Raw genomic sequence first — 24,645 nt, 5'->3', positions numbered from 1 at the left:
ATACCTTACAAGTCTCGCAAAACTTCACCTTAAAAAATGAATGAGTCTTGCAATCTGACATGAAGACAATGACCATCATGGTCCCTGCTAAAAGCTGAGATGCTTTACTTTAAAGACACCTAAGGAAAACAAGGTTATCAAAACCATTTAAGAAAGAAAATACAGTATCAAACAGGTTAAGCTTTAGTGTCCTTGAGGTAGTCTATACTTTACAAAGACCTGAAGTTTAGCTTCTTCTAAGGAATTATTACTTACATTGTTCTTTATACAGGAACTTTACACTTTCTGTACTGGATTACAGCAGACATCCTTTTTATTCTATTCTTAGAGGAGCTGGAATCAGATGATTCAGAGAGCACTAACAAGGTTAGTGTAGCGTTACCAAGAAAAAAGTGTCTTGAAAGTGAAAAGGCTTTAAACATTTAACATGCTCCAAATAGAGCCATAACAATACCAATTGTGTTTATTTATAATTTGTTACAAATTATTTGTATTGACATACTTTTGCTCTGCGTGACCAAAAAAAAAAAAAAGGCACTCTATCTTCTCCTTACCATTATTTATTTGTCCTAATTCCATCCTTTTTATTCATACCACATTTTATTTTTCTTGTAAATGCACATCTCACCATTGAGACCAATCTTATTTATTGCGTAACTCTGAAGCTTTCTTTTGTACAAGATTTAAGAAAAAAACCCCACACATTCATCCTTCTTTTCTTTTGCCATTTCAAATCCTGGTATTTAGAAAGTACCACTAAAGCATGGGGGGAAAAAAAAAAGGACCAATTATACTAAAGTAAAAATTACGTAGTATTTTTCTAGCAGTGCTGAAAGTTTTACTTAGATTTAAGACACCACTCTTAATTAAAAAAAAAATTTTCTCCTAGGAAAACTGCTAATTAAAAATCAGCATTCCTGGTAAGAACATACTTTCAATTTTGGTTATGTTAGAACATTAACCTGATTATTATTTGTTTAAAAATGTTTAATTTTGCTGCTACTTGTACAGTAAGTAGATTAATATTAAGTAAATAAATTGTAAGTAAAGAAATAGCTGTGCAATACATTATACATCCTAGGAATCTGATAGTTGATAAAATATAGAAGAGAAGGTAGAAGACAAAAATATTTCTTCGTTCTTAGTACAGAATAGCTATAAAATAAATTGTAAGCTGCTTAAGCATTTTGATTTCATTGTCTAAGCATCTCTCCTTTTACACTGAAATCTATCTATTCCTCACCAAAATAAAATTCTTCTGAAGATTTTTTCACTCTTACCTGACGTAAAGTACGTGCTACTATACTTTCAAGTACTGGTCCTCTGTCTTCATGCAACAGATGAACTTCATCAAGAATCAAGAGTTTTACCAGCTGAGAGAGGGCTACATCACCAACACTTTTTCTTGTCACTACATCCCATTTCTCTGGAGTAGTCACAAGCATCTAGGAGAGCAGAAAAAAGAAATATTAAGCATTTACAAAGAAAAATCCAGATTCAAGTTTATAAAACCCCAGTATTTTAATATACAGCAGAGTAAATGCAATGTAGAACTTAACAAAGCTATCAAGTTTTACCTACTTTATGTATGAAGCAGACACAGTTTGCTGCATCTACACGTGTTGGATGGCCATTAGTAGGACTCAGTATGGAAAACCACATGGAAATAACAAATCATAACTTCAAGTTACTGTGCATCATCTGTATACATTTTCCACATTAAAACAATTAAGCAGCTATCCAGAAACAACTCCTTATATAAACGTGCGAGTCATTTAATGTATGTGTCCCACTAAAAATCATCAGTGATAAAATATTTCTAACCTTCACCACAGCACAGTAAACACCTAAGACCCCCCTCATACCTAAGTTTGAGCTGATAGTTCCCAGTTCCCTACAAAATGCTTTCTCCCTAAGGCATACTTTCAAGTTGTACATTTTGATATCTTGATCCTTGCACTGGCAAAACAGATTAAACACCTTCCACCAGTCCTGGAAAAGGTAACTTCCAAACTTTATTGTTTCATGTACATATGTCTATGGTAAGTCTCTATTATGGTGCCATTTCTTGCATGCTCTTGCAATGGCTTCTCTTTTTGCATAAATCCCTAAGTAACAGACTATCAAACAGAGGTACATTCAATCTCCAATTGCCAAACAATTGTAGTACCCTCCATTCCCCACAATGACCACATACTCAGCAGTCACTTCATGTGACCTTAACACAAAAATTCAAGAAAGTAGCATTTTTAAACGTAAAATCAGTCAAAGTGGTCACTCTAAAGAAAGCATCTCACTCCTCCCCCCAAAAAATTCTGAGCAGCTGTTTCAAATAGTAATAGAAATACCAATTTCTCATATACTATTCAACAAAAATAATTTCCTATTTAAGTGCCGACTGCTATGTATAAAACCCCCATAGAACTGAATCTCATCCACTGAAATTCAGAAGTAACTTGCCTGCATGTTATGACTATGACTTAAGGGCAATTATTTATTGCCTACAAATCTAACGAATCACTATCTATCAAAGCTTGAGGTTTCTGGCACAGGCACAAAGCTTACCCTACAGTCTCACTTATTTCACAAAAAAAGAACTTAGAGCTATTAAAATAAAGGTTACTCTGTAACTTTGCAGCTGAAAGTCACTCAGAAAATAAAAAGGAAAATTCAGATTCTGTTGTTTCATAGGCCCCAATATAAAAGTTTAGAAATTGAGCAAATCTTGTTCAGGTGGTATCTAGAGCAAAATGAATGCTTTAAAGAGTAAAAGACAGGGATTGTTTGATTATCTTGACTGAAATGAAACTTTTTTAAAATTCAACTACCAGTCATTGAAAGATATTCAGAATTGGCAAAATAGGGAAACTTCTAACAGCTTTGATAAATAGGCATGATACTAAAAGAAAACACAGTCCAGTGATCATGAACCTGTAAGTGGTTCATGTTTATAAATAAGCTTATCAACTTGTGACAGGATATAGAGAACAGGACACTTGTTTTCTAGAATTCCATTGACATCGACCAAATTCCAGTCAACAATCTTGAATTACCTTATCCTATAAGAGGATAGATACAACAAATGTGACCAAACTAGGTTTATGATAGAGCTTTTAAAATAGGATTTCTAAATTGCAAGAACTTCCTACTTCTATCAGTATAACTTTATTTGACAAAGTATTTTTAACTAAATTGCCAATTCCCACCCCCCCCCCCAAACATGTGGATTAGTTTCTTCTGACAGATTTTGATTCCAAGGTTATTTTAATACAAATTTTAGTATCAAGGCCTTTGACTCTTAAAGCAGTATTACAGCCATATTTTTCCTCTCAATAAATATTTTTCTGTAATTCTACTTAAAGAAAAAAACCCCAAACACTCGTAAATAAATTTTAACATCCAGTATTTGATGAACCCATGCTTCACATCACAAATAAGAATTGAGTCTACAATCAGACAGGAAAACATGCATCTGCTCCCTATCAGGTCTTTCATAATAAACATGTTTTATGATTGGGCTTTCTCTTAACTTTAGATGTTCAGAAATAAAACACTAGGACAACACACATTTCAGCCTTATAGATGATAATGCTTCTACAGCAAATATAATGCTAGTAAGTCCCTACAAAAGCTTACACATGCAACAATTGTTTTTATCTAGTCAGCATTTGCTATATTCTAAGTAGCCATGTCAGAATACTAAAAACCCCGTAAATTAAGAGAGTTGACCAGATACTATCAGTATCCAATCTCAAATTTGACCAGATAATGTAAACCCAACAGAGTATGTGATTCATCACATTTCCTTCTCAAACAAAATCTTATTATCTGTGAGAACACAATGTACAATTAAGAAAAATGAAGATTGCTGCACTAGATCCCGGACTGACACAAAAAGAAAACATCAAGACAGGTTAGGTGGCCTCCAAATGTGGTGCTGTGAGGTGTACAAATGGTACACATTAATGTTAGTACCAAACTCAGTTTCTTATCACAGAAATTATACAACAGAAGGGGTAAAACCACCAGGTAATTATGAATAATGCTTCCTCAAGGCCCTGGCTAAGAAAAGCAGACACAGAGAGCTAGCAGAGACTTATAAAACCTTTATGAAAATTGTTATTCCAAATTTGAGCATTTGTCCCCATCAGAACATTCAACTACCTCAAGTACCATCAGCATAATATTAAAAGCTTTTAGAAAGCAATTGATTTGCTGCCTCAACATTTTTGAAACCCAGCTTGACAGACTTCACAGTTACAGAATCAAAGAATGGTTGAGGTTGGAAGGGACCACTGGAGGTCATTTTGCCCAACTCCCCTGGTCAAGCAGGACCACCTAGAGCTAGTTGCCCAGGAACATATCGAGACAGCTTTTGAGTATCTCCAAGGATGAAGACTCCACGACCTCCCTGGGCAACCTTTGCCAGTGCTCAGTCACCCTTACAGTAAAAAGGTGTCTCCTGATGTTCAGACATGACCTCCTGTGTTTCAGTTTGTGCCCATTTCCCTCCTGTCCTGTCACTGGGCACCACTGAAAAGAGCCTGGCTCCGTCCTCTTCACACCCTCCCTTCAGGTATTTATATACATTGATGAGATCCCCCCTGAGCCTTCTCTTCTCCAGGCTGAACAGTCCCAGCTCTGTCAGCCTTTCCCCATAGGACAGATGCTCCAGTTCCTTCATCATCTCCATGGCCCTTGGACTCTCTCAAGTACGTCCATGTCTCTCTTCTGCTGGGGAGGCCAGAACTGGACACAATACTCCAGGTGTGGCCTCAGCAGCGCTGGGTAGAGAGGAAGGATCACCTCCCTCGACCTGCTGGCAACACTTGTCTAATGCAGTAAGGGGATATTGCTTGGTGTCCACCGGGAGCCCCAGGTCTTTTTCTGTCAAGCTGCTTTCCAGCTGGTCAGCCCCCAGCATATATTGGTACATGGGGTTATTCCTCCCCAGGTGCAGGACTTTGCACCTGCCTTTGTTGAATTTAATTTGCTTCTTGTCAGGCCATTTCTCCACACTGTCAAGGTCCCTCTGGATGTCAGCACAATCCTCTGGTGTATCAGCCACTCCCCCCCAGTTTGGTGTCATCAACAAACTTGCTGAGGGTACAATCTGCCCCATCATCCAGATCTTAATGAAGATGTTGAACAAGACTGGACCCAGTATATAACCACTAGTCACTGCCCTCCAACTAGACTTTGTGCCACTGATCACCACCCTCTGGGCCCAGCCATTTAGCCAGTTTTCAATCCACCTCACTGTCTGCTCAGCCAGCCCATATATCAACAGCTTCTTTGAGGATCTTAGGAGACAGTGTCAAAGGCCTTACTGAAGTCTAGGTAGACAATACCCACTGCTCTCCCCTCATCTACCTGGCCAATCCTTTCATCACAGAAACTTATCAAGCTGGTCAAGCATGACTTCCCCTTGGTGAAGCCAAGCTGACTGCTCATGATATGATTTTCTTGTCTTTCACGTGCCTGGAAATTGTTTCCAGGATTAGCTGCCCCATCTCTTTCCCAGGTGAGGCTGACTGGCCTGGCATTCCCTGGGTCCTACTTCTTGCCCTCGTTGAAGACAGGAGTGACATTTGCTTTTCTCAGTCTTCAGTCACTTCTCCCAGTTACCATGATTGATCAAAGATTGTCTTTGTGATGTCACTCTTGGTATCAGTCAGCTCCCTCAGCACTCGTGGATGCATCCCATCAGAGCCCATGGATATGTGTATGCCCAGTTTGCTTAAGTATTCCCTGACCTGATCCTCTTCCACCAAGGGTACACTTTACTTGCTCCAGACTTTCCCCCAGCTGCTGGGACCTGAGATTCTTGAAGGCTGGTCTTGCTAGTGAAGACTGAGGCAAAGGAGGCATTCAGTACCTCAGTTTTTTCCATGTCCTGTGTAACCAGGTCTGCTGTCTCATTCAGCAACAGGCCCCCATTTTCCTTAGTCTTCCTTCTGTTGCCTATCTTGTCTGTGACATCCCTGACCAGATTCAATTCCATTTGGACTTCAGCTTTCCTAACTTCATCCCTGGATGTTCAGACAATGTCTCTGTATTCCTCCCAGGCTACATGTCCTTGCTTCCACCTTTTGTATGCTTCTTTTTTGTATTTGAGTTTGACCAGGAGCAACTTGTTCATCCATGCAGGCCTGGCATTTTTGCCTGACTTCCTATTCGTTGGGATGGACCACTCTTGAACGTCAAAGAGGTGATCCTTAAATATTAACCAGCTTTCTTGGGCCTCTCTTCCCTCCAGGGCCTTATTCCATGGGACTCTTCCAAGCAGATCTCTGAGGAGGCCAAAGTCTACTCTCCTGAAGTCCAGGGCTGTAAGCTTGCTTTTTGCCCTGTTACTTCCCCTCAGGATCCTGAACTCCACCATCTATCTCATGGTCATGGCAGTCAAGTCTGCCTTTGATCTTCATGTCCGCAATGAGCCCCTCCTTGTTGGTGAGTATGAGGTACAGCAGAGCACCTCTCCTCGTTGGCTCCTCTATCACCTGGTGGAGGAAGTTCTCATCAATACACTCCAGGAACTGCCTGGATTGCTTACATCCTGCTGTGTTTCTCTCAAAATATTAGAAAAAAAATGTATCTTACAAAACACATGCATTTATGAATACTTTTTTCTTCACTTGAGCTCCACAAGATATACCCTAATAATATTTATTTATTCTCCTTAGAGAAATATTTTTCCCTGCACTGCCTCACAGTATTGTTCCAGTCCAATTATTTTACCATCAGAATATATCAATCTTTACTAATTACCAATATTTACTCCTGAAAAGACTTTGTGATATTACAGAAAAAGATGTTCCTGTCCTGCAGTGCTTAAAACTTAACACACGGAAGACTCACTGAGTCACTAATATCACAGAGAGAGTGGTGGTGTGTGTGGGGTGTTTCTATGTTTTGTTAAAATATTACTGGGTGCATTTTGTTAGCAAATAAAGATTTTTCAAATGCTTGTACTCCTACAAAATAGTACGTGTAAAAATGTATGACCATAATTTATGAACTGAATTGTAACACTACTACAGATGCAACTGTTATCACTTTAAAATGAGCCATGTCAACCACAAAAAATTAGCAGCTGTACTTCCACAGAACATTAATTAGCAAACAGTGAGGAAATATATTTAGCAATGCATATTAAGACTTTAAGGTGTGAAATACTACAAATGCAAGCTACTTAGCTAATTTGCTAAATCTAAATTGGCAATGTTCAGATCACAGGTTTGGGGTTTTTTTTATGTCAGTCATGTTATCAGGTTATATATTTAAAATGGTATCATTAATTCTTCTGTTTCTGAGCGATGACTAAATATTCATTATAATGGTCTTTTACATTGATCTTATTTTAAAACAGCAATGTTACTCAAAGTAATGACCTGAATTAAAAGCTATATTTGATATACTGTCTCATTTAGTAAGACCAGAGATGACCAGAGAATGTCTTGCCAGAAAATATGATTAGTTCTTATATTTATTTTGCAGATAGAAATTACCTTTGAGAAAATCCACCAAAAAACCCCAAACAAATCAGCTTTGTAGTCTCAAACCATAAATTGAATTCAAATACATAAAGTGCTAATTAAAAATATCAGCTAAAAGAAAATGTTGACTATCAGCAAATGTTAGCAAAGCTACACATTATTTTTTCAATTAAAATAATAAACAAAACAGCATTATGAGCCAACTCATAATTAGTTTTAAATGTGGTAGTGGCATTTCTTTTTATAATTAATTTTCAGAGACAACGTATTTTATCCACAAAGTTATAAACTCAAAAATCAGATTCAGCAAAAGGATTCTGCTTTCTGTTTGGGGGCAAGGGAAGGACACAGTAACCAAGTCTTGAAATATCTTTTTAATATTTTCTTTTTTTACTTTGACTTGAGTTATTAGCCCACTGAGAAGTGTGTTCATTTATATTCCTATTTCACCACTTTACCTCTTGCAGTATTGAAATAGCTAGAAAATAAAGTGTCACATTTGCTTAATGAACTGCAACTCATGCAAGACATTTCAATCTGGTTTTTGTATTAGGGTAAGCCTGAATAGAAATGGGTTAACTGTCAATATTTTTACTGTCAACTTAAATTTCTCTCTGCACATACAATTCTCCTTTTCCAATGCTTTTTTGATTATCATTAGTAACTATTCCACACTGACTTTTTCTACTAGGGAAAACAGGGGCTTATCACAAAGTGACTGCCTCTCAATTTCACTTTTATACCAAAAAAGATAACAGTTTAAAAAAAATAAAAAAAATCTTTCAACCCAAAATTATTTCATTTAGCTTTGGGGTTATTTAAGATATCCCTACATTACTTTACATAATGTTCAGGTAAAAACTCAAACAAAAAAGTCTGATTACTTCACTTTGAAAAATCAAGTTAAAAGGTATGACACTAGCTGATAGTTTCAACATCAATTGACAAAATTTCAAGTGATTGTGAAAATACATTTGCCTAAACTTGCATGATTTGCTATTTTTGTCAGTTTCTCTTCAGTCCCCTTAGAAGCCAGACTTCATGGTAAGAGGAAGTTACATTTTCACCATAGTTTCAGAAGACCAACATGTTGAAAAATCCTGGGTTTTGTTGTTGTTGTTTGGGGTTTTTTTTTAGTCTGAAAAGGTTTATGGTCTCACTGAAATCAAATGATCTTCCATCAATTTCTTAGAGTCCAACATTAATTTCTAGCAGTTGGCATAGCCTGCAGGTTTACCTTTTCAGTAGCTCACTTGCAATCCTTTGAATTTTTTTGCTGCTTTAAGTTCTCCCAAACACATCTTGCACATGACTAGTATCTGACTTCTGCTTGAATAATTTGTGCACAAACTCTGAGGCTAGTAATACTATGGTAATCCCCTCAAATTCACACTCCCACAGGTCCAATCCACATATGAAAATATTTCAGAACAAACTCCATAAAATATTTAGTTATAACGTTCCATACTACAAAATTCACTGCTTTTAAGTTCTTCAAGACCATTTTTGAGAACGGTTTTTCTCTCTTTAGCCACTTCAGCCTCCAAGTATGTCTGCCACTTATCTGACCTTTTGTCCCTTTCATCATACAACAATAAATCAAAACTCAAAAAACCCCCACAGATAACATCCTAATTACTATGATGTCCAGAAAACAATTAGAAAAGACCTAGGTCATTCTTCCTATCTGCCAGATATTGTCAAAGCAAAATGTATAAAGAACTGGTTGACTCGGATCTCAGGTTAAACATCAACTGGGATGATAGGAGAAAGAGACTGGTGTTCCATTTTTGTTTTAGACAACATACTATTCTGATTAAAAAAGGAGGGAGAACAGCTGGTTGTGAATCATCAGGTTAGTAAACTAAATTCTCCCTGCCCCGTTATCTTAAAGGCAGATTCTCAAAATAGTCTACCTTACATCTGTTCAAACCTTTCTGGAAGGTAAGGCATCATTGGTAAAGCAGGCATGCACGGCAAATTTTAAACGTGTTCTCATTTTAGGTTTTTGCTTTATCAGACCTGATAACAACCTAAATATTGAGACTGACAATGGGTTTATATAAGTTTGCATATTGTGATTGAGTAAACACTCTACAAGCCAAATTGTACCTTTGGCAATTTCTCTTAAAACAGATTTTTATAAGTTTTTATTCCTGATGCACATGATAAACAGAATTCAACTATTATTTAAATAAAAGACTTTTGAATGAATTGATGAAATTATTACAAAGGAAAGACTGTTAAATTTCTTATAGCAGAGATTTTGCGGACATTCCTGAGAATAAAAATGAAACATTCCCAACAAACAGCATGAACGGAAGATTGAAAACTAGTCTGCTGTGATCAGCCCCATTCAGAAAGAAGATCTTGCTAGCAGTGAGCTGTTCAATAAAATATTTTTTTACAAAATGAATATGAGTAAAGGCTTTTGCAGAACTACAAAGTTGGTATCAACCATTAGATTTTAAGTCCAAATAAAGAACTGTCAATCTTGCAGGCATTAGAATTAGCCAGTAAAACAATCCCAGAGGACTAACCTGAATTGAATTGATGAATTAAAAGCTTTGAATAGAAAAGTAACAAAGATGGCAAAAGGTGTACAAAATCCTGAAGGACCAAACCAGAGGATGCATGAAACAAAATCTTTTGAGAAAATCTCTTACAACTGCACAAACAGAGCAGTTGCTCCACCTCCCAAACACTTCATTCATCTTCAGCTTACTATTCACTTCTGTGTTTTAATTTTCCTGCTACTGTGTTCACAAATGAATTATGAGCAGTAATTCTTTATGTAGAGTGTTTCCCAGAATCATGTTAACTTAAAATGTTTGATTTTTTTTTTTTTTTTTTTTTTTTTTTTTAAAGTAGGCTCATGCAAATGTTAGGCCAAGAACTGTTAGAGATAGAAGTGTTCAACTGCATATAGAAGTTTTCCTCAAAGGTGGGGAAAACATCTTTTTGGGGAATTTTTCAGAGAAGCAGCAAATACCTGTGATCAGGAATAACAACAACTATCAACAGAGGTCAATTTTAACATTTAGCCATGACCATTACTTAAAAGAACCAACCACAGCAACAGACTTGGTTCTCATCTAGGCGGGAACAGGTGAGTACTCTGCTATGTTACACAATTTTTTTCTACTACAACACACCTATAGCTCACCACAGATTTCACAAAAACATCATCCTGTAGGGCTATACAAACCTTACTACACAGGTTCTTATACTGCACTGATAAATGCAGTATACAAGTCCTTTCTAGTAAAGCATTATATTAATATTCTCTATCATTTGTTTACCCCCATGCCCTGTGCATGAGCACATAGCATTTTACTATGTGGTTACGTAGCTTTCTATAACATAAAAGGTAGAAAAGTACCTTGTACTTAGACTGGATAGTGTTGATATTCTGAGTATCAGCAGTATTGCAGAAATAAGCCTGCACACTGCCATATGGTAAGCAGAGCAGTAGTAGTATGAACTAACATGTAGTTTCAACATCTTTCCTTAACACAGATGTAAATGTGTAGGCCTTTATTATATCAGAATTGTGAAAATACATACAATGGTACACACATATACTTTCAAACATTTGATCTGTAAGCTTGAATCCATATTACTGTATACACTAGGCATTAATATCTATTATTCTTTCTAGAAAGAAACTGTAGAATAAGCTCAAGATTATAATGAACAAATCCAGAGGCCTCCACATGAGGAAAATATTGCAGATGTCAAATGACCACAATAATAAAGCTTGTTTGTTATAGGATGTTTCCAAAATGAAATTATCTTCCCAAAGCTGGATCAAGATCCACAAACATTTCATGACCATGTGTCATCGTACCCCTGCAGCACAACAAAGATATTTTCATATTTAACAGACCTATACAAAAGTACTACTTCCTCTTTGCTTTGAAATCATTAGAATAACTGCTAAATAAACAGCAAATACTCCATTTATGTTATCCTTCTCTGAAGTTCACAATATTGTTTCTCAAAGCATTGATTAAATTAACAAGAAATACACATTTCCACTGTAATTTCATTCTTTATTTACTTTACCCTCTTAACATTTCTTTCTCATTTTGCATTAACATTTCTTTGTACATTTTCCACTTTCTATTAAGTAACGCTCTTACTATTTCAGTATCCTTAGGAAAGGAAAAAGAAAACCAAATCTTATTATAAAAAAACAGCTGATGCCTGTGACTATGTAAGCATCTGTCCTCTAAAGCCTACCTCCTGTGCAATGACCAGCGATGCTGGAGTTACTCATCTTGTTGTTGGCATAAAAAAGTCTGATTGAAGACACCACAACCAAAACTAAGCAGAGGTAAAGAGACTGAAACAGCTAAAATACAGCCTGGAAATATATATTCCCTATTGGAAAATGCATATTAGGTATTTCAGAAATTTGCCTTTTAATAACATAAAACAATGATTAGATATGACTAGAAATTATGTCATCATTTGCAGAGTAAAAAGAATTTTTTTACTGAAATTAAATGTGATGGAATAAAGCATCATTCCAAATATGGGAATTCAGTAAACTTATAAAAAGTAGTGTTTTCTGAAGTGCCTTGATGACGCTGGAGAAGAAACAATTTTAAGGCCTATTTAATTTGTATATCCAACTACAGAAAAAAAACATAGTTCATGTATGAAATACAAGCTCCAAGGATCTAAAGCTTTGGAAAGCATGGAACCATCGTCTTTCTATATTAGTGCCTGGACCAAGTTTGTCTCCACCACAGTGATTCATCATGGATGGACAGCAATAAAGAATCCTGGTCTAGCCACTGCTGCTTTCTTGTCAATATTCAAACACACCCTCTCAAAGATCTGCTTCTGTAGATTTCAATTAACATAACTTCCTTGTCTTTATCGTTTTCACCTTGCTACTGGTCTTCTCTCTTCTTCTCCCACTCCTTTACACACATCTATAATTTCCTCCTACCACACTTTAAAACAGTATTTAAGAATATGTGGCTGATCCTAGAGGAAGCTTTGCTCAGTCACAGCTGGCACTCCTCACCTCCCGACAGCTTTTTGGCAAAGGGGCATGGGCAACCTACGCAGTTTACTCTATTAATCCTATAACTATTTATCTTGGTGCTTTGTTCTGGCAGCAAATTCACTGCTTTACTTGTGCAGAAATGGAGACAGAAAATTGTACACAACTACACACATCCACGCAGAGCAGCCTCTCACTGGAATGCAGCATATTCTGCAATTCTATAGGGAGAGCTGCTATGCTGGGGCTTTGTACAATTTGGAAATATTTCCCTTCTAATCAGTGATGCTTTGGAGCTTCTCACAAATTTTAATATTAGGTACCTGATATCACACCCCATGAGGGACACTTTACCACTTTGGCACCCTCTGAGGTAAAACTTCATCAAAACTTGTTACAAGAGCAGCAGCCTGCAAGTCACTTTCATAATGCTGTTTTTATTCCTCTTTTTATTGCACTCTTACTCTGTATGATTTATTCAAGCATTTCACAAAACCTCATGTGAGCTGGAGCTCAGGCAGGGATTCTAATAAACATATAGAAAGTAAAACAGAGGGCAGCAATTCAAAACAAGAACCTGAGGTAGGAATATAGGAAGTAATAAATAATGAATACAAATATTTTGGTTTTCGTAAATCAGAGACAACCATGTGATGCTGTGTTTTACACAGTTAAAACAGAATTATGTCTCCAGTAAAGCAGATTCCTTACAATACAAAGATACACAGATGAGCAGTATGCCCATTTGAGTGAACAGATGATGTTATATCAAATCTTAACATGTATTTGTGGTATAAACTAATGGCAATACAGGATCACATATACGTATATAAAAGCATCTTAGAAACATTCAGTAATAAGACTATACTTACAAAAAGTATCCACATAAAAGATTTGAGTTTTTCATGTTGGAAAGACTTACAGAGGTGCATTATATTGATGCATATTAGCATCAACTAGTAAGCCACCAAAGCTAACACCAATAATCAATCAACAATAGGTCTAGAAATCAATAAGGAAACAAGAAAAATTTTAACAGCTGCCACTCAGAACTGGGAAATGAATTTTTAACTGAAGAAATGTAATTTTGTTCAGCATGTTTTATTTTATAACTTAATCCTAGGAACTCATGATGATTTAGTGTTTTTACAGAACCCAGCTAGTCCACCTAATGAAAAGGCAACGGATTCACAAGGTATCAGCACATGGCCTTAGCAGAGCAAGACACTTATGCCACATCTGACATGTACTGTTGAACTGATTTTTTTCAATATTGTTTCATTTGTTCTATACTCAGTTTCACAGTTATGATTAACAGTTTTAAGTTCATATGTTAAGATTTAAAATTTTATGCTTTCAGCACAGTCCTAGATGTCCCTCGTGATTACAAAATTCATTTGTAAGTTCCAACACTACTTATAAACCTCAATACAACAGACTCTGACAGAGTCAAAATAAACTGGAATCAAAGCCAGTACAACTAGTCAGGCTGATGAATCAGATAGAGGAATTGCTTTTCGTTGCTGCTCTGAAAGCACTGAAGTTTTTATAAAAAACTAATTCTTACTAAAAGAAAATAAAGCTCTACATGTGGAGTAGTTATATTAATATGATAAGAGCACCTGCACTCTGTATTTTTTTTCTAGGAAAAACAGTCTGTTTAGAGTCAGTACAGACCTTATTTTAACAACCCTAGCGAGGAAGAACAGCTTGCATGGTTTCTGAAATTTATCTCTTATATTGTAAAATATATAATTAGCCAACTCAGCCTTCAAGTTTAAATAATGATCTAAATGTTTTAAAGGAGTTTGATGCAAAACATTACCCTCTTTTCCTCTTTGCTCTTAATCAGTTCACTAATTATAGTTATACTAACCTCTGATATACTACTGTCAGGTCTGATTGATACCAATAGCTCCCTTAATCAGATCTGACAACTTCCAGCAAGTGCCTGTCTCTTGAGACACTGCATCCAGCCTGCTTGTTTCCAAGTCTTCCCAGTGTTATTTTGCATTTTCTTCTCCCCCAGCCCCTTTTTCATATAGAACTGAGATACAGTAGAATAACAACAAAACATGAGTGTACAGTATATTTGTGTATGTTTTTAAACATCATTATAGCAATATTTGGGCTAAAGTCGATTGTTCACTGGATAAGAATTTACAAGAAAAAAATAAGTACAAGAACATTTTTTGGAAATACATTGACATGTCTGAGAAATGCAATATTGTTGCTTGGTTGGCATTTTTTTGTTTGTTTCTTTCTTTTGCTTTTTTCTCTCAAAGCTGCAAGGAAAAGGGTTTCAAAGTCATTCCTCCTCTGTTCTAGAGGGAAACTTCAGGCTTATGTTGCACAACTTCAGAAGACAAAGATAAAAGACTACCTCAGCTACCAGTTTTTCCTATGTATTTATACTGGCACACTTTTAAGGCTCATCACAATGGTCCTGCATATCTCATTAACTGTAAACATAAAAAGTTCAGAATATATTTTGTTGGCATAATTATAACCTTTTATTTATTTATTTTAAGATTAGCCAGAGTCTGGGGAGAGAAAGTCTGTGTTCCTTTTCCTGGTACTTGAAAAAAATCAGTGATCAAATACCTATTCTCTGTAACACAGAGATAACTTTTTCTCTAAAAGCAAGGAACTGTTCTTCAAGAAGCAGTTGTTCTCGATCAGTTTTCTTCTCCACTGTTCTGCTCCTGTAAAGCATTACCCCAAGTCGTGGATTAACCCAATATTATGTAAAAAAGACCAGATTGCAACAGTGACGTTTTGTTCCAAATATCCTTTTTAACACACCTTTACTCAACAATTTTATTATCTTTCACAGATTTTTATGTGAGAGGAAGCAAGCCATATTTTTTTTGTCTCAAACCATTTTTTTTTGAGAATCAATGCAAATCACTGACTCTGAGGCAAACGAAGAGTAAGATGAAGAAAGGTTTCTTGGTTCAGCTGAGATGCTGATGTTAAACAGATATTGCATTAAAAGCCTATTCCGTGACACCTGTTCAACACAAAACAATAACCCAAACACCAATTCATTTGTTTTCATGCAAATGTGTTTTCATGAAATTTGCTTTCAAGTCTACACTCCAGAGAAAATTATCTATGCTAATATTAATGACAACCAGTGTTGAAGGTGATTGCAACAGACCTATAGTATGATTGTCAGATTTATATTCTCCAGTTATATTAACTAAAAATTAGCACACGGTTTGGATTTCAGCAGGATCCTTTAAGCATTCAGAGGAAATACCAACAGTTCACTGTTGTAATGGAAGGATCAAATCAAATGAAGTTCCACAGGAGTCTATCCACCTCAACACTATTGCATATTTTCATGAGTAATCCTAATGATAGACTAAAGATTATGCTCACTAAACTTTCAGTTGATACTATGCTGCACAGAGCTGTAAACGCATTGGAGGATGGAGTAAGAATTTAAAAATGCCTTAATAAGTTGAACAACAGATGCATTAATGGATGAAAGTCAGTAACATAATTCCAAGATTCTACACCGAGGATGAGATTCATCTTGCCTATCTTACCTGCTAATTTAGAAATTCACCATCTAAACTAGTTGTCTAGGTTCCTTCTAGCTGGTGCATTTCATTTCTTAGTATAAATCAGCCTTAGAAGTCTTTTGTCTATAGTGTTCTCCTTACAATTCTGTGCAACCAGTTTAGACTAGCTGCCTAACTTTTACATGCCTAAAGCCAAAATGGATTAATCTGACCCTTAGGAATAATTATCTCAACAAATACAGGATGTAAAACAACTGGCAAGACAGTAGTTGGACAGGGAAAAGAGAAAGAGCAGATCAGTCTGCACATGAACCAAAAATGCTATGCTGTTGCAAAAAATGAAACCTTGGAACAGAAATGCTGTTATTTGGACATGCTAAATAAACCTTCCACTATGCTCAGCAGCAGTATGACCTTGGGGCAATACATTATGTTTTGGGCAACTTAATTCAAGAAGTGCAAACCAACTGAGAGTCCAGAAGTGAAAAATGAGAATGACTAAACATAAATGAAGCATGACATTTACGAAAAGTTTAAATGAATTGATGTTTAGGCTAAATAAATGTGACTGACCAGAGATAACTACAAGAGTCTTCGAAAAGCAAACAGCAGTGGCTGGGGAAGAAAGACATTCAGATAAGGAAAGTGGTAATAAAATTTGAGTAGGATTTATGTTGAAAATAGACTTCTGATAAAAATAATAATAAAAAAATCTTCTAACAGCAAAGACAGATAACCCCTGAAGGAGATTCACCAGGAATTTTAAGAAAGTTCCATGATCAGGGTGTTGTAAGATCAAATTAGACCAATATTTATCAATAGTGGAATATATGTATTACATCTGTTTTTGCAGAAGGACAAATTAGATTAATTCTCCTCTTATTTTGTACAGTTTTAAGATCAGCTTAGTGTACATAACTGCACTTAAAGTTGCATTCATACCAAGGTAAACGTCCTCAAAACTTAAATCAAAAACCATCTTTCAAATTTCCATTCTAAACAAATATATAACATATATCCTAAATAATATATTCTAATTATAGTCTATATTAATAATTCAATATGCCACTACTATATACTCTGCTAATACTATATGCTATAATAGATACTACTATACACTTTATACTAATAAAATACTTTTATTATTACACTATACTAATTTCATATATACCCTAATTCTATTGTAATTTAGAGTATATTTCAATACAGTTATTGCGTGTAAAGTGATTATTTAGTATCAAAGATCCTTTAAAAAATTTGTAATGTAGTACAGAAAAGCTGTACTTTTAAATGCAGTCAAATTTAGCAAGATTATCTGCAATATTTGTAAGTATTAATCTGAAGTATAATGTGTTTTTTTGTTCCACAAATATTCACAATAAATGCTAAACAACCTAAAATACTCTGTAACATGCAAAATGACAGCTTAGAGGTTACAAATTCTAAATTGCTCTGATGCTATTTTGTAGTTTACTTGCATTTTCAGCTGACCAGAAGCAGTTAAAATTGAAAAAGTGCCAAAAGAGGCAAACATTCCCTGAGCAACCTGTCCTCAGCTCTACTCAAATAAGCTATCTTTTTGCAGAGGAATATTCACTTAGCAGGCACAGCTGTTATTCTGCAATTTTTACATCTAAATCAAAGATAATTGGACTTCTGAGTACCTTTAAATTGTACTCTGGGAGAAGGGTCTAACTTAATGCATCATTTGCATTAACAATAAAAGACTGCTTTTTTATCCTGTAAAATTTACTCTGCTTAAAAAAGTATTTGGAAGCACAAAACAGTTACTCAGTAATTTTATAGACATGTGGATTCTTTTTGCACAGAACCTTTTCAGCTATAAAAGACCATTAAAATCAACAGAAGTAAATCATTCTTCCAAGTTCTTCATAGATAAAATATTAATGATAATAGACACTCTTGAAAATTATATTCCTGCAAGTTTTACTGAAGATTACATCCTCGGTGCCAAAAAAAGCCTCAGAGACAAAACCCTATAATAATATTTTATTTGGTGTTTTAAATAAATTCATTAATTATTCATATGCAGATGAACAGTTAGTTCATACCACGAAGTACTTCAATTTCAGATTCTCTGCTATTAATTTAAGAACTTCAACTGAGGCATTCTTTATTGTTACTTATTAAGATTCATTGTACTTCAGAATTTAACATTCAGACAACATATTTTAAGGATTTTTAGTCTTAATTTTACATATAAAAATATGAAAAGCATACTGCTTATTAGCCTTCCATCACTGGAAAAGAAAATCTGAAATTTGTTTGACAAAACATCATCTTTAATCATTATATAGGAACACTGTAACAGTCAAAATGTGTCTAAAATTGTTCCTTGCTCATTTTTTGTTGATATATGCAGTAAATACCACATAGGCAATTCCATCAAAATAGACTAATTTTGATTTCCACAGAATCACAGAATGGATAAGGTTGGAAGGCACCTTTGGAGATCTTCCAGTCCAACCCACTGCTCAAAACAGGGTCACCTAAAGGAGTCTGCTCAAGACCATATCCAGTCAGGTTTTGAGTATCTCTAAGGTGAAGACTTCACAACTTCTTTAGAAAAACTTCCAGTGTCTGACCACCCTCACAGAAAAAAAAAAAAAAAAAAAATCTTACGTTTACAGAGAATTTCCTGTATTACAGTTTGTGCCCATTGCCTCTTGGCCTCTCACTGGACGCTGCTGAGGTCTGGCTCAGTCTTCTTTACACGTGAATACACAATGTACTCATACACATTGATCATATCTACCTGAGCCTTCTCATACCCAGGCTGAATGACCCTAGCTTTCTTTGCCTCTCCTCATTTGTCATATGTTCCTATCCCTTAATCACCTCCATGGCTCTTTGCCAGACTTGCTCTACTATGACCCTGTTCCTCTCATAACAGGGAGCCCAGAAGTGGACATAGCACTCCAAATGTGTCTCACCAGGGCTGAGTAGAGGAGAGGGATCACCTCCTTCGAGATGCTGGCAACACTCTTCTGAATGCAGCCCAGACTGATGGGGACATTGCTGCCTCATGTTCAATTTGCTGTCCACCAGAACATCTGTATTTTTTCTGGGAAGCTGCTTTCCAGCTGATCGGCCCCCAGCCTGGACTGGTGCATAGGATTATTCCCCCACTCCTGTGCAGGACATGGCATTTAACTCTGGAACTTCATGAGATCTCTGTTGGCCCATTTCTCCAGCCTGTCAAAGTCCCTCTGAATGACTGTACAACCATGTGATCTGTCAACCACTCCTCCCAGTTTTGTACCATCTGCAAACTTGCTGAGGGGACACTCTGCTCCATGACAGACGATCACCATGACCTTTCAAAGGTAATCGAGAATGACCTCATGATGACTTTGACCAGCTCCCTCAGGACTTGTGGGTGAATCTCATCAGATTGCTTTGACTTGTATTATGCTCAGTTTGACTGCACATTCCCTAACCTGACTTTCTTCCCCCAAGTGTTAAGTTTTCCTTCTCTGGACTTCCCCATTTGTCTCAGGGGCTTGGAATTGCTGAAAGCCAGTCCTAACAATAAAGGCTGAAGCAAAGAAAGCATTAAGTACCTCAGTCTTTTACATGTCCTTTGCCATCGGGTCCCCTACTCCATTTAGCAGCGGTTTTCCCCAGTCTTCCTTTTGCTATACACCCATAGAAGCCTTTCTTGTTGCCCTTCACATACGCTCCTGGGCTTTGGCTAACCTAACCCTGTCCTTTCATGCTCAAACAGCAACTACAAACCTTCCGGGTCAACCGTTCCTGCACCCACCTCTTGCATGCTTCTTTTCATGTTTGCTTTTCGTCCTGCAGGCCTCCTGCCACTCTTGTTTGACTTCCTGCTCATCAGGATGAACTGCTCTTGAGCTTGGAAACATCAACTAGGAATAACAAGTTCACAGGATTGCTAGAGACTCCTAAAGTCTGAAAGCCTTTCCATTTTCCACCTAGATTAAAAAATACTGAAGTAGCTTTTTGAATTCATTAGTATCATATCCTCATTAAGTGATTTACAAAGGAGTGTAGAAAATATTGCAGTAACATGCTATTTGATCAGTTTTCAACACCAGACCATTTTGTTTAATAATCCTTACACACAATGCACTTTCTGAAGCACATTAAGTGAAGACTCTAACTTCTGCATAAAGGATTAAAACTCAGGAATCATGCTGCATGACATAAATGCATTAATCTAACTGAACCTACTACAGCTGTAATACTGGATCTACAATATTTGCATATAAGCACACAACTGAATTAAAAGTCTGAAACTTTCTGCTACACTAGGAACTCTCCTCTCTTCCCCCTGCCCCAATACCAAGGTTACTAAATCAATGTAACATTTATCTGTTTTGAGAGATGTAACAGTGAATACAACTTGGCAAGTATACAACTAAATAAGACGGACTGTCTGAAGCACAGTAAAGCAAGATCGAGTAAGGGGAAGGAGCAGCAAAGAAATCTTGTGCTTAGCACTGTGCCTTTGACATGAAGAAGTTACATTAGGTTTTTGATGTCACTGTCTAAAGTATTTTCTTAAATGGCAAAAACACTCTAAAAAAAGCACAAACCAAAACTGGTGTCTGTAAAGACCCAAGAAATAGGCTTAATCTACTACTGAATCTTAACGTAAGGTAACCACTTACCACTGAGGTCTCCAGCTAACTAGCCAAGACATGACAGTCTACACAAAGCTGTTCAAACCTTCCTATGCTCAGAATCCACAAGAGTGAGAGATAGAGAGATATATATATATCCCACCTGAGTGACATAAAAGGAATAGAAAGCTCAAAGGCAGCTTCCCCATAGGAGCTTCAGCATTGTATTGCAAAAATGTGAGAGCAACTTAGCACTTCCAATCAGGCTTCCTTTTTCCCCACAGTCATGCATCTGTATTACACAGAAGGCTCTCTGACAATGTCACTAGTATTCACAACGTAGCTTAAAACATTACAAGCACTTTGCAACTCACATGTGATTCAGTAGCCACTGGATGATCACATCATTGTAATAATACAAGTAAAAATCCTTCATGTAAAGGTCAAGACAGAATTTGATTCAGCCAGTACCAGTCACGCAAAAGTGAAGAAATGTCTTTTTTTTTTAGAATTAATTACAAACCTGGCAACAGAGAAAGGAAGATGCTGAAGCCTCAAAAATGACCGAAGAACAGCAGTCCTCTCTCTTAACATAAATTAAACTCGTATGTTATTCTACTTTCAGAAAAACTGTGGCATCATTAATATTTGTTGTATTGAAGTAACAGATGCAATAATCTAAGAGCAATCTTTTACATATACAAAAGTGTTTATTAATTTGCTTTTTTAATCGAAATGCAATACTTTTGACATTTTACTTCACATTCACTTCTACAATATTCTACCACAATGAATTGAAATGAATCATCAATAAACAATAATTTTTCACCTCTATAAAAATATACGCAGTAAATAAATTTTAATATCATAAATCGCATGCATTTTCAGTGTAATTTGATTTTAAATAGTAAATGGGCAGAATATTTTCAAGAAACATCTCTTATACACATTAAAGAATGATTTCAGAATTTTTTTAGCAAGCACTTCTTAAAAAAATATTTTGAATGACATATTTGCAGTTAATTTCATAACAAGAATAAGCAACAAAATCGATTTAAAATATTCATTAGAAAGTTATTAAATCAGATCTTCCCATTTTCAGTAAGTAACTTATATTGTGTGTCTGAAATTTCCACTTGAAAAATTAAGAAATCTACTTGATTCACCTGCAGGTGACACTGTTGGTCTTAGCCATACAACCAAAGAGCAAGAGCATTCCTCTCAAAATATTCAGTTGCAGTCTGGATCTATGGTGTATCCAAAACACAATTATTTTTCTTTTATTTGTACAGTAGTACTTTTAAAGTTCCACTGTAATATCAAACCTCTGCAGAGACAGTGATTAATGCAAGTGCATCAAGTACAGATATATTAAAACTGAATTTATTCTGATAAAGCTTAAAGTAAATGAAAAAATGTGCACACTGGAGGGGAAAAAAAAGATGAGTATATAATTATAGCAAGGGCTCTTCATCCAAATTGAATATTTGTATATTTTCATGTAAGTGCTGAAGTACAATACCAAAGAGTTATATAAGTTCATATAAAAAAAAAATAAAGGAAAAAAAAAGAAAAAACACTCAAAACTTTGGTTTCCAAACAGTTTAGAAAAACTTGTAGGAAATGGAGCTAAGTCAGGCATGAACATAATTACTTCCCATAAAAGGGAACACACAACCAAGAATGCAGTTACAAAAAAAACCCTAAATCCTTTAACTACAGAACACATAGAACAATTTTTTTCCTGTTCAAAATTATTGTAATTTTATCTGGCATTGTTCCAACTAGATTTTGCTGCTAAAACAAAAATTAACTCCCACCTTCCAACCCAATCTAAATAGAGATTTTAGCCAAGTGAGTCATATCAAAGAACGCCAGTCAATTACACATTTTATCAGAGTATGTGGCATTTGATTATGAAACACAAAGTTACTCAAAGGCTATACTAAAATTCTACAGATTATGCAATAACAGCAAGCAAGTAGGCATGTAGTATAATAAACCACTATATCTCTCCATTTGAAAAATAAATTATTTCAAATAAAATGTAAATGAATGTCTTAGAGTAGCGATTCTAATTTCTGAAGCATGGAAACCTGAGTTTAGTAAAATCAAGATGGATTCTGTCATAAATCTAGAAATTAATATAGGTCACAGGCAGCACCTCCAGTTCCTTATAAAGAACTACTACTTTTTATTCAAACTGCTACTGTTTGAAGATGTATCCCCCTTCCCCCTGCGCCCCCCGCCCCGCCCCGGGCAAAATCTTAACTGTCATAGGCACATATATTAATGGGAGAGCAGTAAATGAGAAGGGCTTCCAACAATCCCACTATGGTATTGGAAGACTGATGCCAAAAGAAAGGAAGTACAATGCTGAAGGCACAAATCAATAACATCAGCCTGAGAAAGCAATGTAGTTGTCCCAGCAACAACAGAAAGCATGCAGACAACAATTCAACTAAGCAACAAGTTTATTAACTGAAACCACTGAAAAGTTATCCAGAAATCTCTTATACAAGCAAAACTTAATTTGGTTCTTAACCATTTTCATCATGAGAGACAACCAGGAGTCCTACATATGATGTCACAGAGTTTACTGCCTTTATTTCTGAGGGTTAAAGAATTCAGTCAAAGAATTAACATTACAGGCCCCAAATTGCCTCTCTGCTGTTTAATATCCATTTTGTTCACCTGCTTTACTATTTTCCCAAGTTGGTGTAAGGAAGGAAGAAAACTGTGGGAAAAACATACACTTCATAAAAATGGCACCCATGGAAAAACTCCTTCCTTGTCTTTAAAGGGTCAAGAAACAGCACTACAATGCTAACAAATTGAAAACTTGTTCCTGAGGTGAGCTGGATGGGCATAGGGACATTACGCAAGTGTGCCCAATCTGGAAAGGGTTCCAAGTATTTTCTCCTGTTTCAGATTCCAGTCAATGCGGCTTCACCTAATCCAGACTATATCTTCATTTTCTTTTTGTTATTCCCTATTTTGGATCTCTGAAGAGAATACTTTCAGAAAAATGACTAGCTTTTTTTCCTTCTGCTCATCCATCAAAACGCTTTCAGGATTCCACTTTCTCCCTCCAAAAGCTGAGGAGAATGAACTCAGCCCCGCTGAGGACCTGGGTGTTACTGGTCACCACTGCTATCAACTGGGAATGTACACTGCTTACTGGTGAAGAGACTGACCAGATCAGAACCTTAAAAAACAGTATTTCAGATCTTTAAATACAATACAGTAGGTATTTGCATGTGTACAAAGACACATCCCTTCTGATTTTATTTTAATAGTCTTGCTTTCAGAACTAAACACTAATTAAGAAATACACTTAACACTTACAGAAAAAAAGTTTAAAAAGTAAGACAAAAAAAATACGTAACAGTCTGTGGAGTCCTATCAAGCCTCACTGCCTCAAAGAGATCCTGGATAGTAGTGTTTTGTTTTTTTTTTTTTTAAAAACACAATTTGCCCTGAAGATAGCATGGACAATAAAGCAGGGAGCAAGATTTTATTTTTCAGACTGTGAAGACTTCTAAAATGAAGGAAATCCATATGGAGATGACAGTGTGAAATGGAGATGACTTTGGGATACAGAAAGCCTACTGTATAAAAAGATTTTGATCTTGACTCAGCCATACACTTTAGCAAGCATTTCTGTTCTAAACATTTTCGTATATTTCTCTCATTTGAAAGGTAAGGTTTTTACCTCATTTAAAGGAAGAAAGACTCTCATTTTAAGTACTGCATAACTTTGAAAATTCAGAAGAAGGGAAATTTTCTTTCAGCAAGGTTGTACTACTGAGAAATACTATGGAAGTTTTCTCAGAAAGAGGCATGTCCCTTGCTCTTTCTTTTTTTGTATTAGATTTTGATGTCCTCTTGATAAATTATAACTCCCAGTCCAAATGCTGACCAAAAGAGGATATTCTGCTCCTGAAGCCATGGGTGTGCATAGAATTCAGCACTTTTCA

The 24,645-nt window shown here is 35.9% G+C and overlaps 1 protein-coding gene across 1 annotated transcript in view; it reads right to left on the bottom strand.

The window, feature by feature from the left end:
• The window catches only part of ASCC3 (activating signal cointegrator 1 complex subunit 3), a 270,969-nt gene that overhangs the window by 173,757 nt on the left and 72,567 nt on the right, over positions 1 to 24,645 (bottom strand). The window contains exon 10 of the mRNA XM_059828883.1: positions 1,281 to 1,445. Coding sequence (XP_059684866.1) covers positions 1,281 to 1,445 — 165 coding nt within the window. The remainder of the gene's footprint in view (positions 1 to 1,280; positions 1,446 to 24,645) is intronic.

The sequence above is a fragment of the Gavia stellata genome, chromosome 2, assembly GCF_030936135.1.
Source record: "Gavia stellata isolate bGavSte3 chromosome 2, bGavSte3.hap2, whole genome shotgun sequence".
NCBI lineage: Eukaryota > Metazoa > Chordata > Aves > Gaviiformes > Gaviidae > Gavia > Gavia stellata.
Note: the sequence above shows the minus strand (reverse complement) of the source record. Positions and strands in the feature narration are given on the sequence as shown.